Source organism: Zonotrichia albicollis, chromosome 4, assembly GCF_047830755.1.
Source record: "Zonotrichia albicollis isolate bZonAlb1 chromosome 4, bZonAlb1.hap1, whole genome shotgun sequence".
Taxonomy (NCBI): Eukaryota; Metazoa; Chordata; class Aves; order Passeriformes; family Passerellidae; genus Zonotrichia; species Zonotrichia albicollis.
Genome location: NC_133822.1, coordinates 28,451,473 through 28,468,328, shown reverse-complemented (window position 1 = coordinate 28,468,328; position 16,856 = coordinate 28,451,473). Strand labels below are relative to the sequence as shown.

Sequence of the window (16,856 nt, the reverse complement as noted above, 5' to 3'; positions counted from 1 at the left end):
TATGAAAAAATCCAGTCCTCTGCTGGTGTCACTTAGGAGACATCCATTCACATTCTTATTTGCTGTCTGTGACACTGAAAATCTCTTTTAAGTGTGATTCTAATATGAAAACTCCTATATAAGTAGATTTCAAGTTGTGACCTGAAAATAAAATTAACAATGTAGGAACAAGTAACCAAACTTTGCTTTGTTTTTTTCTGCTTTTACATCAGTTTTTAGATTATTTTCTTTCTCCAGGGTGAATATGAAGGCCAAAATGATGACATGAATGAAAGAAAGGTAAAATACATAGCAAAATTGATTTCATATCATATTTAATGTAATAAATGATGTTCTAAAGCGTTGTAAAGTATTAGCCAAACAAGTAGATATTTTAACAAATGTATGCACTTTTTGAATTACATATTTCCCCTTATTTCTATATTTTAAAATGTTTTCCCAAGATTTTTATAATGTCTTCTTATAAAGCATGTCAGTTAATTTAATTTGAAACTTGCATCTTGAAATGCTTCCAGATTCCGTCTGCATACATATACATGATTTTCAGCCTGTCAGGAAGCTAAAATTATTAACTAACCCATGTAATAATTTTATTTTCCTAACTAAATGCTCCTAGAGAGCTGTGGTTACTAAAATAAAATATAGTTGTACTTTTCATTTGATTGTGCACTCAAATAAATGCAGGCAATTTCTAAAAATCTGGTTCTAATTATTTTGTAATTAAAGTTTCTAGCTATCAAAAGACATTCAAAAATAGAGCAATCCTCAAAATAAACAGTGTGAATTCAAACTCGGTTTAATATATATGCTTACTTTTAGAAATGAGAAAAAACAATTTAATTACTAATAAAGAATTAATTTAGTTTGATAGATTACTAATAAGTAATCTATTAAGATCCTTTCCATATTATTTTATGTTTGCTCATTTTCTTTTCCTTGATAAGCAAACAGTGGGATAGGAAATGCAAAGGGAAGATAAAGGGAGAGAAAGGGAAGAAGGCAGAATGAAGAAAAAGGGAATGTTTGGAAACCTCCAATATTTACTATACCATGAAGAATGAGTTCATAAAAATGAACAAATAAATCTGATTTCTCCAATGCTGAATTAGTAAAATTTGAAAACATAATCTTTGTAGTTTTTGGTAAATAATGTTGCCATTCAGCCGCTAGATGTCTTCATGGGCCATATACAATTTAATTTAGTGTATGAACCTTGGTAAGCAAAACAAAGTTAGAAAACAAACTATAAAAGAAGCTTGTTTATTTGTGTCTGTTACTTTGAACTTTTGGTTCATGAAAGCATTGTCTCCTCTGGACTTGGAGAATTTTTTCTGCGAGGCAGCTCCACAGATTACTGAAAACAGATATTTTGGAAAACAAATATTTTAGAGGAAAACACTAAATGAACATCAGTCAATGGAGGAAAATTGGGTACTGTGGAATGGGGGGGAAGAGGGCCCAGAAGGACCTGTATCTGGAAAAATATTCCCTCTACTAGTTGTATTTTGTGCTGCCCTCTTTTTATTCTGCTTATTAGGCTCAGTTATGAAGTGTTAAGTATTAAAAACATAAAAGCTTCTTTCCAGAAATACTTCATTGATTATTCACATATGTCCCTTCCGCCTAGGCCTTGAATCTTCTGTAGTATTCCTATGCATAACATCATCTGTTTTCTATCTGAATCTAATAGTCTCAGTGTTTAATTTCCTGAAGAACCCTGATCAGGTTTAAAAGAAAGGAGGGCATTTTTAAACTTTTTTTTTCTTCTACCCTCTTTTATTTTGCCCTCTTTAACTTATCTGTATCTTTGAATTCAACTTTCTCTTGTAAAAACCCCAAATATGAACTCAGTACTTATGGAGTACTTAAGCCAATAAGGCAGCACAAGTAATTAAGGTTTATCTACCAGTTTATAGCATAAAAGGTTAATCCTTATCAACCTTATTCAGGATTTCCTTGGAGAAAATGAACATTGACACAACACTTTTGTCCCATCCTACAAGAATTAGAAATCTGCTATGGAAACCTTAAACTGAGAGGGTTTCAGTTTTTTCTAAGACTAAAGGAATTTCCCAGTTTCAGTGTGATTTCTGCTCTAAAAAAAAAAAGTCTTTTTAAGAATGGTATTGAGCAGCAGAATGGTAATAACTCACCATAAGTATTAACACTGGTTTAGTCTTTAAGTTTCTGGCCCACTGGCAACTTTTAACCCTTCATTGCTGTCTCTATGTTTGACATTAAAAAAGTCCATTAGGGCTTTGTAACCCACCTGGGAATTCCACTGTCATCATATACTAGAGCAGCATCCCTATTATTAGAAGCAGATCAGAAAATTCCTATAAACTTACAGAAAGTACCTGTTCCTAAATGGAATGCTATTTTAGACAGAGTTTTCTTTTTGCTCTTCAAATTCCATTCTGTAGCTGTGTTCAAGGAAGTCTTTGGGGAGTTTTAGGATCGTAATAGTTTTAACTTTCTTCTTTTATATATGTGAATGAATGTATTTATTAGTATGATTATTTATGAAAATAAATAACATTTTATAGGTAATGCTTGGGGGTAATGGCAAGGGGTGTTTTTGAACAAGCAAGAACAAACATTCATATGAAAATACCCTTATGGCAGCCTGGACAATCCTCTTCAGTGAAGTTGTGTCCCATAAACCATGGGAATCATAGAGGGAATAAGCAAGTCTATCCCAAGTTCTTTGCCTGTTGCAGTTGAGTGTGTTGTGGTCAATCTACCCCAAGTCTTGCAAGGTTTCCTTTTATCCCCGCTCCTAATCCAGCTGGATTCCTCCCACTGCAAAAAGTTTCTGTAGAATCTGGTCCTTCCTTTGAGCTCTCTGTAAGCTGGGGGGGGGAATCTGCATGTCCAGCAGCATATGTGGCCTTGTGTTATGTCCCCAGCATGGGAACACAAGTGGGTTTTGTATGGGTTCTACTGGGTTTATCAGCCCCAGGAGTGCAGCAAATATTTTTAGCTCTTAGATGATTTTTGTGAAAACATAAGTGATAACTTTTTTCAATTTAATTCTCAGACTGTTTTTTTTTCTTTCTTTCTCTTTCTTTCTTTCTTTCTTTCTTTCTTTCTTTCTTTCTTTCTTTCTTTCTTTCTTTCTTTCTTTCTTTCTTTCTTTTCTTTTCTTTTCTTTCTTTAGCTGCTGTATCAAGAATGGGCAAGATATGGAGTGTTTTACAAGTTTCAGCCTATTGATCTCATAAGGTAATGTGGACTTGCATAAAACACCAAGGGACCTGGTACTGAGGTGATGCAGATTAATTCATTTCCACTTACTTCAGCAAATGAAACCTTGGATTGATCAGAACACCGAAAATAATATCCCCACTGCTTTTTTTTGTGGCTCTGATAATAATTTACTATAACAAAAATCCATTTAACCCCCATTGTTACCTATGCGTTTGGATAGTGCTTATTCCTGGAAGAATGTCATACTTCTTTTTGGGGTCTTTTAGGTATTGACTTGTTCAAAGGAGAGGAATTGCCATTTACATTGGTGAATTTTTATTGGAGGGTATGGTTACAAAATCTGGCAAATAATCAGAAGATGGTATTCATATCATGAATCAGTGTGAAAGTATTTGACAGTTTTGAGATTGATTTGATTTTTTTACCCCTGATTTTACAAGTTTTATTCATCTGAACACATCCACATGTGTTCCCAGTGGGGTATTTTTTTGTATATTTATAAATTTTATCTTTACAAACATGGAAGAAGTTGGCTCTAAAATAAGACAAAACAAACCAGTCATGATTTTTATGGATTTACCACAGTAATTAAAAGAAAGGCAAAACAATTTTTGTTGTATCATATTTTGTTTGTACTATAAGCACCAAGTAATGAAAAAAAAAATTGAGTAAACAGCTGACTAGAAATATTCTTTTATAAGATGTCTACTTAGGAAGAAATGAATGAAGATATTAAGAAATAGGAAGAAAAACCTTCAACAAATATCTGTTTTAAAATAGTTTGTAGTATAAGAAAGATGACAGTTGTTACCATTTGTCTTTTGAGTAATCAAACTCTAACCATTTTCATTATATGATCTACCCCTATGTGATTGCCTGCAAAAGCTGCTGTTGGTAAAATGGATAGCAAATAAGCTTTGTAAAATATTTTTTTCTATTTTGAGCTAAAGCTGAAGTACTGCACGTAGTTTTTCAAAGAGTAAAGCACTAACTTTTAATGTGAGAGGAATTACTCCTTATTGGGAGCAAGATGTTGCAAGATGTTGCAAAATGGCAGGTGGAAGTGAGGCCATCAAATCCTACTATGGTTCTGCAAGGCTTTGAAATTTCCTCCTTTTTTGCTTCAAAAGTTTTGTGCAAAATTTATGTACCTTTTTTATGGCAGTTACTGTGGACAAGCTCCTGAGTGGAACAGGTGAACTCAGAATGAGATTACAGCACCCTGCTGTGTTGTTGGTAAATATTACCAGTGTTAAACTAAACTGTCACTGGCTAGAGGAATTCTTGAGTTTTAGCAGACCTGACAGCTCAGCTGAGTTAAAAATAGAGGTACATCTGCTTACACTCCATCTTAATTTGTATTTTGCTGTCTCCATTATAATGTTTCACTGTACTGATATGATTTCATAGAAATCCTATGGTTTAAACTTCTGTGAGAAACATAAAGAAGACCAAACATGTGCAATTGATTGTCTGTTCTCAGAGATGACTTTTCTTGCTTTTATCTTCCATATTTCGCTTGACTGCAAGTTTGACTATTACCACTAAAATAAATGTGGTTTTTTTCCCTGGGTAATGTTAGAGCTTTAGTGTAGATGTACCTGGAGAATGGCCACCCCTCTCTTTCTGCTGGTGAAGTGGATTTCTTCACTTTTGTGCCATGGGGGTATCTGAGCTCAGCCTTGATGTGGATACTTTTTCCCTTAGCAGACATCAGTCACATTTGTGCTATTTGATTATTTACTGTGACCCTCCTTTCTTAGACTACTTAGATTATACTCAACTTTTTTTTTTTTTTTTTTTTTTTTTTTTCTGGTGTAACTTAAGTTTAAATTCAGGCTTTGATGGACAGATGAAGCAACTTCCTTTTTACTTACAGGCTTTCCTGCCCGCTGTTTTCAATAAGTGCCCTGCTAATTTTTAAATACAGCATGCAACATATATTTAACTATTACTGTTTCGCTCTTATTCAGTAGGAATGCCAACTGAAGGTCATTCTTTAACTCAAGTGTCTATGCTGGAAGATTAGATGTGGCACTGTAGAATTATTATAGGTTATTCTTGGTGCTTCAGGACCTTCTCTCTGACCACACAGTTGTTGCCATTTCCCAGATGATTTACACCAAAGACAGGAACCACATATTTGTTATACTCACTCTTGGTACAGACTGGGGATTCTCTTCTAAAGTCTGTAATCCTCAGGGAATTTAACTGCACAGTCAGTCTTGGAAAATTTTGAAGTTCTTCATAACAAAAGGAAATAAAGGACCATTATAATATTCACCAACAATTCCATTTACTCCTGTCCCTTAATCTGTAAAAACATCCTTCTCTGGCTTTGTGGACTGCTTTGGGCTGTAAGAAGAAACAAGTATTTTTGGCAAGGAAATGCAGCTGTGAGTAAGTAAGGTTTCACCAAATAAGAACACACTGCATATTACTTATTTCTATTCTAAAGCAGAACAATTTCACTTTAAAACTTTAAGGAAATATATAAGCAGATTGTTCAAGTAATACAGTGCATATCTTCTGCTGTTACCCTACTGCATTTTGAGAACAACATCTTTTTATAGTTCCAAGAATCTCTATAGTGAAGATTCCTTCCCAACGTGAAATCAGTCCAGCTTGCAGTTTGTCATCATTAAAGCTCTAGGTGCAGGGGGAAGTGCTGTGCCAGCATACACTCATCCTTGATGTCCCTCCTGCCAGATTTTACAGCAGAGAGCTTCCTGGAGGGGCCCAGAAGCATGTGGGACTCTGGACCAGAGTCTGAGCTTGTGAAAAATCAACATTTTCCCCATAATTATATCTCTTTTCCCTTTCCATGATCTCATTACCCCCCACAACTCCAGTTTATTTATGAATGGCCTTTATTTTCATGGATCCATGAAAATGGTTTGCATTTTAGGAGTTTGATGGTAGGGCAGCTCTTTTCAGCTGAGTTGTAGGAAGTTTTCCCTCCCCTCACTGGAACCTCTCATCAAAGGCCTTACCCAAGTGCTCCAGCCATTGTTTATTGCAAAGCAGAGGGGTTTTACTTGTGGTGCATAAATCACCAAGGAATTTGTGTTGAATTATTCTGCTGGATACAGGCCTGTGACTGGAGTGAGATGATTTACTTACAGCTCTGCATTTCACAGACTTTGCCAGTCCTGTAGGAAGTGCTTCTCTCTGTCTCTTTTGGCAAGGGCTTGTTCTTATTTATTGTTGCTTGTATGAGAGATGGAATTTTAAACCAGTAGGTTTGGATTGTAGTGGTGAGGAAAAACAGATCCTTGCTTTCTGATAAACATCATTCCCAGGCTTCAGATCACTGTCTGAGCACCAGGATCCTCATTACCACCCAGATTCCTTCCTCCTGCAGTGGGATTTCCAAAAGCTAGATTGAGCAGGAGGTGTGTATATCTGCATCAGGACTGCAAAGTCAAGTCTCAGATGACTGAGGTTGCTGCACAACTTCTTGGGATCTCCCCCTTTGACTGAGGAGTTTTGTAGGCAGCTAGAATTCAGTTTTCATCGTGTTAAGAACTGTCTCAGGCTAAGTTCAGTAGTGCCTGAATGATGCCTAAATTTCACAGCCAGAAACTTATATTTTTGAATGGACATGACTGAAAGGTCCCACCCAAAATGTGTCTTTGGATGTGACATCAGTGTATTTTGATAGGAAATTGAAGTTTCTTCGTTCAAACTAGAGAAGGAAAAGACAGAGGTGATACATTTGGAAACAGAAGTTGTGCACATTTAACTAATTACCTATGTGAATATTTGTAGGAATCTAGAGGTGTATGTGGCTGGGAATTGCAGGGAGTAGAAAAAAGCTGCTGTATTTGGGTGGCTACAGGTCTGCTTACTTTTCTTGTAGAGCTGCTCTTAATGTCTTATCTCTGTAGAAGGTTCTGGTTATGGCTTACTGGGCAGAGAGAAAGTTCTTTTCTGACTCCTGAGTGCTGACCAGGGGTCAAGACCAACCCGTTTCTGGTTTAAGGGTATTCACTTATGCTAAGATCTTTTGTATGAGGATCCTCTCTATCTGTAAGTTATATTAGGACAGACCATGGCTTTGTCTGATCCAGTAACATTGGACAAAACCAGGATCACAAGGGAAGAGATCAAGAACTGGGCACCACATAAAAATTATGCCCAGAAAACACAAGTTTAAGGAAAGCTTTCAATATGGCAAATCTTCCACAGTCAGTACAGAGAGCAGAAAAATTAAGATTTTTTTATGCCATATTGAGCAGGGCGTATGAAAAGGATGGAACCAGGCTCTTTTCAGCTGTCTCCTGTGACAAGAGTTGATGGGCACAAATGAGAGTGAGGTAGAGTAGCCTGTAGTTCCATAGGTTCTTCTTCTTGTCCTTCCTGAAAATGGGGGTCACATTTGTTTTCCTTCAGCTTTTGGGCATTTCTCCCAGTTGCCACCATAAATCAAAGTTTATCAAAAGCTGCCTTGCAATGACATCTGCTAGCTCCCTCAGCCCTCGTGGGTGCATTCCATCAGGACCTACAGACATATGGATTTCCAGTTTGCTTCAGTATTCCCTGACTCAATCCCCTTACACCAAGGTCACTGAAAGATAACTTTTTATACTCGTTTTTAATTGGAAATGATACCTCTGCTTATTAGCCACCAGACAGTGTCTATCTGACAGCAGTTACACTGTGCAAGTGCTAACAAGGACCTACTTACTAAAATAAATACATGAAATGAATTCAGGCTCTGCAGTAAGGGTTAGCTATATTAACTTGAAAAGCAAGAAAACTCTCATGAAATATTAGTTATTACAAGTGAAAGATATTTAGGAAAAGATGCCAGTATTTGAGGTTCTCACTCTTGTTAAATGAGATTAATAAAATCACAAAAATTATCTTGAGATAATAGAGAAGTGGAGATTCTAGAGAATATAGAGATTAGAGAAGTGATGGAGATTAGAGAAGTGATGAGATGCAATGACCTCACATTTGTTCAAGTACAAAAAGGCAGAAAAGCAAGTTGTAATAGGTACTAAAAAAATAGGAAGTAAAAGACTAAGTAACCTCCTTTCCTGAAAGAAAGGTTGATTCACATGAAATAAGTTACTCCTTATTTGTATTTGTTTCTTATAGAGAAAATATTATCTGTATAACTGAATTAATTGCTTCTTATATAGAGTGTCACTTGGTGCCCTGAGTTGTTTATAAAATGAAACTTCCTTCCACACAGGTGAGCGCTGATTGACTTTCATTCTCTTTGAATTAGCCTCAGGTAGCCATGGATTTTTAATTTTCCAGGTTAGGAAGGTTGCTGACTTTCTAAAAAATGCTAAATAAAGAGAATGAATAAAAGAAAGGTGAGGAGAGGCAGAGTGTCCATGGGTTGTCTTATGCATGAATTCTTGGACGTGACACTGTGTTGCTCCTGTTGAAAATGCCTTCCCTGAGCACGGTGCACTGCGGTTTCTGCAGGCTCTGGGACATTTAGAACTTTTTTTATACTAAGCACATGACAGGAAACATCAACACAATAATGTAATCAGACACTTAGCTGTTCTGAGGTTTTGTATTGTCCCAGACAGAGAGGAGAATACAATTAGAGTTCCTCTGACTACCCAGCATCGTGTTGTTTGCTTATCCATTTGGCAGTTGTCAGCGTTAATTTCTGTCTCAAATACATTACATGTCTACTTATTATGCTTCTATTGTTCTTTCTTCTACAGTCAGTAAACAAAGGCTTTTTTCAGTTTATAATCCATCACCACAAGCTATGCACTTTCAGCTGTATTCTGACAATTTCTTGGAATGGAAGCATAAGGTTTGTGAATCTGTGAGGCTTAGAATGGCTTGTCCTAGTTTTACTTATTTTCAAGGTTTGTCCTTTTGCTATTTTAAATTGCATTTAATACACAAATCCTGACTTATTATCAATTATTATTATTATTATCATCATCATCAATTAGTATTATTAAAAATAATAATAATATTTCCCCTGGGTTGTTTAATCCACTAGAATTTGAGAATTTGAATATTCCCTTCTTCCACAACATCAGCTTCTCCCTGCTACTCTGCTGAAGAGTTATTTTTCTTAAGAGCCAAAAAAACAAAGAAAAAACATAGTTTTACCTCTAAGTAAAATTTGCAGTTTCTGCTCTCCATCGAAGAGTTGGAGTTTTTTGCAGTATTGGAGTCCATTGCAGTATTTTGTCAGAGGAATTTTTTCTTCTCCTATAAGGAATCACAATTAAAATTCCATAGTGCCTTGAAAGGTATTTTACAGATAAATATATCTGTAATATATTTATGTATGATATATATGTAAATATATCAGAAAAGTAAATTACAGATAAATATATCTGTAATTTAGGTAAGTTTGACTCCAACCTTTTGTACCATTGGAGGAAATATATGCCCTAATGGCAAATATTTGTTGGGTAATGTTTTCAAACAAGAACTTCAATGAAAATGGCTTGATTAAATGGTTGTGGTGGCACATTTTTTCATTCTGTTTTCAGGGGAAAAGGTTCAGGTTCTAAAATCCATTCAAAACCACACTTTTAATCAATCTCTACTGGACATTCTTGATTTTTATGCCCATTATAAGGGGGAAAAACGTGCTTTTACCTTGGACGAAGTCTCCTTTGTTTTCTGTATGCAGAACCAGTTGGCCTTTCTAAAGGACATTTTCTTTCCTACCTCAAACTCAGATGCATTGCAGTTTGTCTGAGCTTCTGTAGTTGTTATTTTTCCCACTCTTAAAATTTTAATTAAAAAAGTATTGTCTTCTGCCAGGATCTTCTCTTGGCTTCCATATTGCTCCATTTGGTGCACTCTCTGAGTATCTGAATTTAGCACTGATATGTTCCTTCTTGAGATTCCTTGGATGGAATATGTGCTGTCAGGCACAACCCTGGTGGAAATCTCCATGATCTCTGAATGCACATCAGCCTCAGTGCTGCTGCTGAGCAGTGATTCCACCCAGGTGTCCCAGATGGTTGTAATAAATGCTTGAATCTTGCCCTGAGAAAATTTTCAAGCGAAGAAAGAATGGCAAATCCAGAAAAGTTTGGACATAGGCAGCTCTACCTGGAGTGAAATCTTGGGGTGTTCAGCAATGTTCCTGATTGTCTTGTAGTGACTGGGGCTTTCTATATACTCCAGCAGTCTTTCTGAAAGAAGTCTGCAGTTTTGAGATGGAAACTTCGAATGGTGGGAACTATTATCTCAGAATCAAATGAAACACCTCTGTTTTGAACTTACCATGTGTTAGAAATTGCTCCTCACTTTCTAAGGGTAGTCATAGTTCTACCTGCAGCATAATGGTTCATTTTCTTCTGGTTGCAAAATTGCTGAAAGAATAAATTGTGTTCCTGGGGGCTGTTGCTTCAGGTCAGAGATGGAACATGCACCTGGACAGGGAAAAAAAGTTTTAAAATAGCCTTGGCAGTAAAGATGTTCTGACATGAAACTAAACTGCTTTTCCTCCTCTCCTACTGCAGAAACACCAGAATTTCACCACCAAACTGTCAAATAAGTTTATTTTGAAGGCATTAGATGTATGTGTGACCATTTGCACAGGGGAAACCTACCTAAGAGGCAGCTGTAAATCAGTTTTGTTTTGCATAGAAACTATTGCATCTAAATGGCTCCTCCACCAAAAGGCTGATGGAATGAAATGGAGACATGGAGTAACAGTTGGCCTAGAGTGGGCTGTGGAAATTTAAAAACTGAAGAGTTCTGCACCGATTTCCTGGTTAGGTGACTCAGTGTCCACAATGCCTTTTCCTTGCTTTTTTAGCTTTGTTCCTGAACATCTCCAGAGTTCTTTCCAGTGTGTGTCACGCACCACATGCTTTGTTCACATTCCAGGTACCCACACTTGTTTTCACAGAGTCAAAACGGAAGGGTTTTTTTCCTTCTCTCTTTCTCCCCCCCTTCCCCAAACCTTAGTCTATTTATAAATTGCACAAGTTGGCATGGGAGCACTATGACCAACATGCGAGCAGAGGGTTTAATAATCAGTTATTCTGTTTGATGTTGGTTTTGCAACCAGACAGACCAAAGTGCATTGCAGATGTCTGGTTTAAGTGTTATATGGGTAAAGCAGAGGGAACCAAGCCAATGTTTCTGCTGTGACTATTTCAGCACTTCTAATTCTGGGAGGGAATACACTTTCTACAGGTGGTTGTTGTTGCTGTTGCTGTTGGGAGTTTTTTAGTGCTGTTTCTGATCATCTGTTGGAAGAGCAGCTTTTGTTCAGTTTGTTCAGGAGTTATGGGTAATTTGACCAAATCTTTATTGAAAGACATGATTCTTGTTCATGTGAACTCAGTACTTGGTAGGTGGTCATTTAACCAGCCTTTATAAAGTCTTCTAAAATGAGAAGCACAAAATTTCATCTTATGATATATCAACATACATAAGAAAAGCCTTGGGTGCTGCTCTTGATAGGAGAACTACATATTCTTTATCAAAGCCATTTGCCCTTTAGTTTGGGAATAACCCCCGCCTCCATGGAATATGTGTATATAAAGGGGCATTTCCCTTTGTGCCAGCGCACACTTTTTTTGTGACATTCTGTAGTATCCATGAGCGCACTTTGGAAAGGATTAGTTCTTAGCTTTGCCTGGATATATGTGAGTCATGTGTGAATTAGCTACTGAGGCAGGGCAAGACTCTGGTCTCAATTCTCCTCTTTTGCCATGCCAGCATCAATCGTGGATAATTCCTGTAGGATAATAAAATCAGACTGGTTTTATCCCAATGTAAATGAGAGAACAGGCCAAGTTCTTGGTGTAAACATGTAAAAACTTGTAAAAATACTTTTTCTTGCCTTACATAATCCTCTACCCTTGAAGCACATTTTTTCCCCCCTCTGTTCATTTACTACTGAATCCAGCAGCAGCTGCAGTAGATGTTGATACAGGGAGTCACAGGTGTTTGCACACCATGACTGCTATTCAGAGGAACCAGAGTTGAGTTCTTGGAATGTGTCACAGAAAAGACATGTCTATATCCTGTGTTCTTCTGACATGATAAGCTCACATCTAAGTTGTTCATTATGTTTCCAAGCTCTGTCATTACTTCTCCTTAGATTATTTCACTTTCTAGCACATTGGTGGGCTGAGCTTGGGCACAACACCTTAATTATTTTCATTTTTCAAAACAGTTAAGTCACAAAACACAGTGCAGTTTTCTTTTTAGCAACTGCATTTTTTCCATACTGCCAGGACATTGTTGAGCTCTTCTCACTTTCTTTTGGCGTGGATACAAATAGCAACACTTCGCTTCATAGGTTACAGGTCACATTTCTCACTGGAAGGCTTAAAAATTTAAAGGGAAGCCTCTTGAGCCATAAACTTCAACTTTCCTGACCCTGATCAGGTACTCTTTAGTGCTGCTGGCATTTGAACTCTTTCTGTGCTAATCTATGGCCCTTTGTCAGAAGAACAGAGAGTTTTGAACAACTTTGGACAATTTTTTTGTGCCTGCTCTGACCTATTCGAAACACTTTACTAGCTGTGCCCATTGCCCATTTCTACAAACAAACAAGGAAGCAGTAAGAAGATATAATCAGGATAATCTCCCTCTGGTCCTCCTTTTCCTGCTTTAGTGTCAAATTTGAGGTTGTCATTTCCCAGTCAGGAGGAAACTTGAGAGCAAATGGATTTTCCCTCTATCCTGTGCTGTTCCAACACCATTGCTGCTGTACACACAAGAGGCTTGAAGAAAACCTTTAGGCCTTCTGGTTAGTTCCATATTTCAATCAATTATGCCTTCTCTCATTTCATATTAAAAAATGTGTATTAAAATGTGTGTGTTAAACAAACTATAATAACAACATAGTATACTAACATAAATAAAATATTTACATAAAACCATAAAACATGTTTTTATGTTTTTAACATAAAAATATAACATAAAAAATAAATATTTATTTTCAAATGTGAAAAAAAAGGAAAGCTTCTTACAATTACCACCAAAATTACCTGACATGTGCCAGGTTAGAGGACAGTCTCACAGTATATGGCTTGTATTTGCAACACAAATATTCATCACTTCATAAAATATGCTATAGCATATAATATTTCCTTGTATTCTCTGTTCATCCATTGTCCCAAGGTGCTTCAAATCTTAACTTAGTGCTAATCAAGCCATGCTGTGATGATTTCACTTGTTCTGTTTGATAATTCATACGGTTTGTGGCTTAGGGTACCTTGCAGCATCAGGTATAGGGGCTGTACTCTTTTCCTTGAAGATTCGTAAAATTTCCCAGGTTCTGGATGGCATCCCCTCATACTAAAGATAATGTTGTCTGTGTATCTCCTCAAAATGCTTTTGTTGTGCTTTCTCCTTAAGGATTACATGCATCCTTTCTAAAGCATAAGCAAGTTTGGTTAGACACGAGAAATAGAGTCACTCAAAGAAGGCAAAACTCAAATAGGCAGGATTGCACTGCCAGTTTTCCGTGGGAGAGCCTGGAAGTGTGGAGTTAGTTGCAGCTATGATGGTGTGAGAACAACAGCAGGATCAGTAGCAATAAAAATCCCTCATTGTTGCTTCCCTTATCCACCTCTTCTGAGATGGAAGTGACTGTGGAGTCTTGTCTTGCTGTCCCTTGGTTCTCTGCCATAGTTGCACTCCTGCTCTGTCTCTCCTGTGGCATGTCTGGGCCTTAGACCCAACTTCTGGAGTAGAAAATTTCAGTTTGGGCCTCCAAAAATCTCATTTAAGCATTTTCAGTAGGAATGATGCAAACCTGGGGTGCTGAACTTGGATAAAACTTTCCTAAGGTAAATGGCATCAGAATAAATCTCAGACTGGGATCGTGCTCAGCCTTTATGAGGAGGTTGTCTTTCTTTTATTAGACACAATATCATGATTTTATTGTAATTTTTTCCTTCTATCAAAGTGTAAATGTCTCACTGACTCACACTCCATGCCATACCCTGAGCGCTCTCTTTGTAGCTGCTTTTTGTACAACACTGTCCATCTTCTTCTCTGGCTTGTGAAATGTTTTTAACCTTGTTGGGTTTTATCTAAATTTTGGGGAATTCTTGAGTTCTATGAAGGTCTTTGGGTTTTACAATATTTGTAATCACTCCTAACTGTACATTAGAATGATCAGTGAGGGTCATCTATGCTTAGTTTACTTCTTGCAGTGTGATTCATGAAGATGCTGGGCTGAGTTCTACCAGTTATTTATCAACATCTGCAGTGGGCTGTTCCTCAGAACTGACACTGTTTTTTCTAACCACCTGTCCAGGGGCTGTTAACCTGACAAAATTATTCTTTCTGAAAAGCCAGTGCTAAGTGTGCAAGTAAACTTTCCTCCTTTAGCAGCAGTTCCAGATTAGTCATCTTTTAAGATACTAGAGGATGTTGTCAGTATGGTCCCATAGATGTTATTTCTATGACTCTCACTAACAGAATCCAGGAGTACTAGAGAGGCAAAAATTATTGTGCTCCTCTGAGGCATCAAGTATTTTCCAATGTTTTCTGCTGTTTCACTGACTTCTTTTAAGAGATGCAAAGACCACAGTTTTCTCTGAACAGATATTATGTATTGCAGTGATACTTGCTTAATTTCAGCTCAGGAGAATGAACCAGGACCATCTTTAACTTCTCAAAACAGAGAAGCCCAAGTTGCCAAATGACTAAATCATCCCCTTCATTGGTCCTATTGTCTTCAAGATTCCCAGGGTTTTCATTCATGTCTTTCACAATTCGTATTTTAACTTTCTGGGTCTGTTTAGTAGCTGTAAAACACATTTTAAAATTATATCCTTGGCATGTGCTTTTTCTTCTTCTTTTTTCCCTCTTTTTCAGGAAGTATTTTGGAGAAAAGATAGGACTTTATTTTGCATGGCTGGGTTTATACACAGAATTCCTCATTCCATCTTCAGTAGTTGGGATTATTGTATTTCTATATGGATGTCTAACCATTGAAAGTGACATTCCTAGGTAAGCTTATCTGTGATCCATGGTTTGCTATTTGAAAATTATAAGACTGTGCTTTTTCTTGTTAATCTGTAGTGAGAATAACTGGTTTTAGTTGTCTGAAGAACAGTGATGTATAATTACCAACCCTGGGAGCATTACAAACACAGAGGCATTGAAAAGCTATTTGAAGGGTGTATATTTATTTGATTGGTCAATGTCTCACTTCCTGAAACAGAAATGTGTAGTGAGTCCAGTGTATTGAGTTTGTTTTCTAAGATACTAATTTGCTTTTTGTGAGTGCACATAGTTCACTGCTCAATCAGAAAGTTGTTATATGAAACTCACCGAAATTAATGCCAACAGTGTCCATGACTCTTGAAACATTTGATTCCCATTAAAATCAGACCATTTGTACAAGAAAGATGAAGAATAGTACAAGACTTAGCAAATGCCAGCAGATCAAGGGATGTGATTCTGTCTCTCTGCCCCTCTCTGCTGAGCCCCCCTGCAGGGCCGCATCCAGCCCTGGGCCCAGCACAGCAAGGACAGGGAGCTGCTGGAGCCAGGCCAGAGCAGGGACACCAAGGGGATCAGAGGGATGGAGCAGCTCTGCTGGGAGGAAAGGCTGAGGGAATTGGGATTGTGCAGCCTGGAGAAGAGAAGGCTTTGGGGTGATCTCATTGTGGCCTTGTAGTGCCTGCCTGGAGGGACAGTACAAGGGGCAGTGGCTTCACACTGACAGAGAGCAGGTTTAGATTGGATATTGGGAAGAAATTGCTCCTGTGAGGGTGGTGAGGCCCTGGCACAGATTGCCCAGAGAAGCTGTGGCTGCCCCATCCGTGGCAGTGTTCCAGGCCAGGTTGGATGGGGCTCTGAGCAACCTGGGATAGTGGGAGGTACCCTTGCACATGGCAGGGCAGTTGGAACTGGACGATCTTTAAGGTCCTTTCCAACTCAACCCATTGTGTGATTCTATATTTGGTCTTCACAGTATTCCCCTTCTAGACACAAAATAATGTTGAGTTTTGTGTGTCCTGAGGGGAATATACTACGCAAAGACTGCCAAAGTGATACCGTCATGTTAATGTCTGCTTCCCAGTGGAAGAAAAAATTCAGTGTCTTATCTGTGTTTGACTTCTGCTGGAGACAAGATACTGCAGTTACTTGTATGCTAATCACACTCATGACAGTCCCTGAACTGTAAGCTTTTAAAAAAACTGCAGTAGGACAAGGTTACTGATAGGTAAATGATGAACAGCACCACATCAGAAGCAGGGTCTGTTTTCTTAGCTTGATCTGAACAAATCTTAGTGCTTGTCGGGGTGAAAGCTTGTACTAACATTTAAACTGCAATGAGATTTATGGCTGAGATGTATCTGCAGCACCCTCTGCTGCCTTTTGAAATAGAGAATTACTGTAACAACATGAGAGCTGGAAACAGCTGCATGCTTTTCAAACTATATAATATAAACATATTCATAATAGAACTTGAATAGTCCTTTTTTTTTCATTAGAAGTCATAAGGAAAAACCTATTTCGGGATGGTCCACATAGGAACAATCATAATCACAGTATGCCAGCTATCATTGAAATAATGTGCCAACTCAGCTCATGATCCTGGCGAGGACATTTGAACTTTGCACTACTCAGTTCACCTAAGTGAGACTGAGCAGGTGTGAAAGGCTTTCACATCCAAACTTCATGGAAAATACTGAAAGCATTCTCAGCCC

General features: G+C 37.6%; 1 protein-coding gene across 1 annotated transcript in view; it reads left to right on the top strand.

Annotated features, from left to right (window-relative positions):
• The window catches only part of ANO2 (anoctamin 2), a 158,112-nt gene that overhangs the window by 39,897 nt on the left and 101,359 nt on the right, over positions 1–16,856 (top strand). The window contains exons 9-11 of the mRNA XM_026796668.2: positions 238–279; positions 3,161–3,225; positions 15,013–15,147. Coding sequence (XP_026652469.2) covers positions 238–279; positions 3,161–3,225; positions 15,013–15,147 — 242 coding nt within the window. The remainder of the gene's footprint in view (positions 1–237; positions 280–3,160; positions 3,226–15,012; positions 15,148–16,856) is intronic.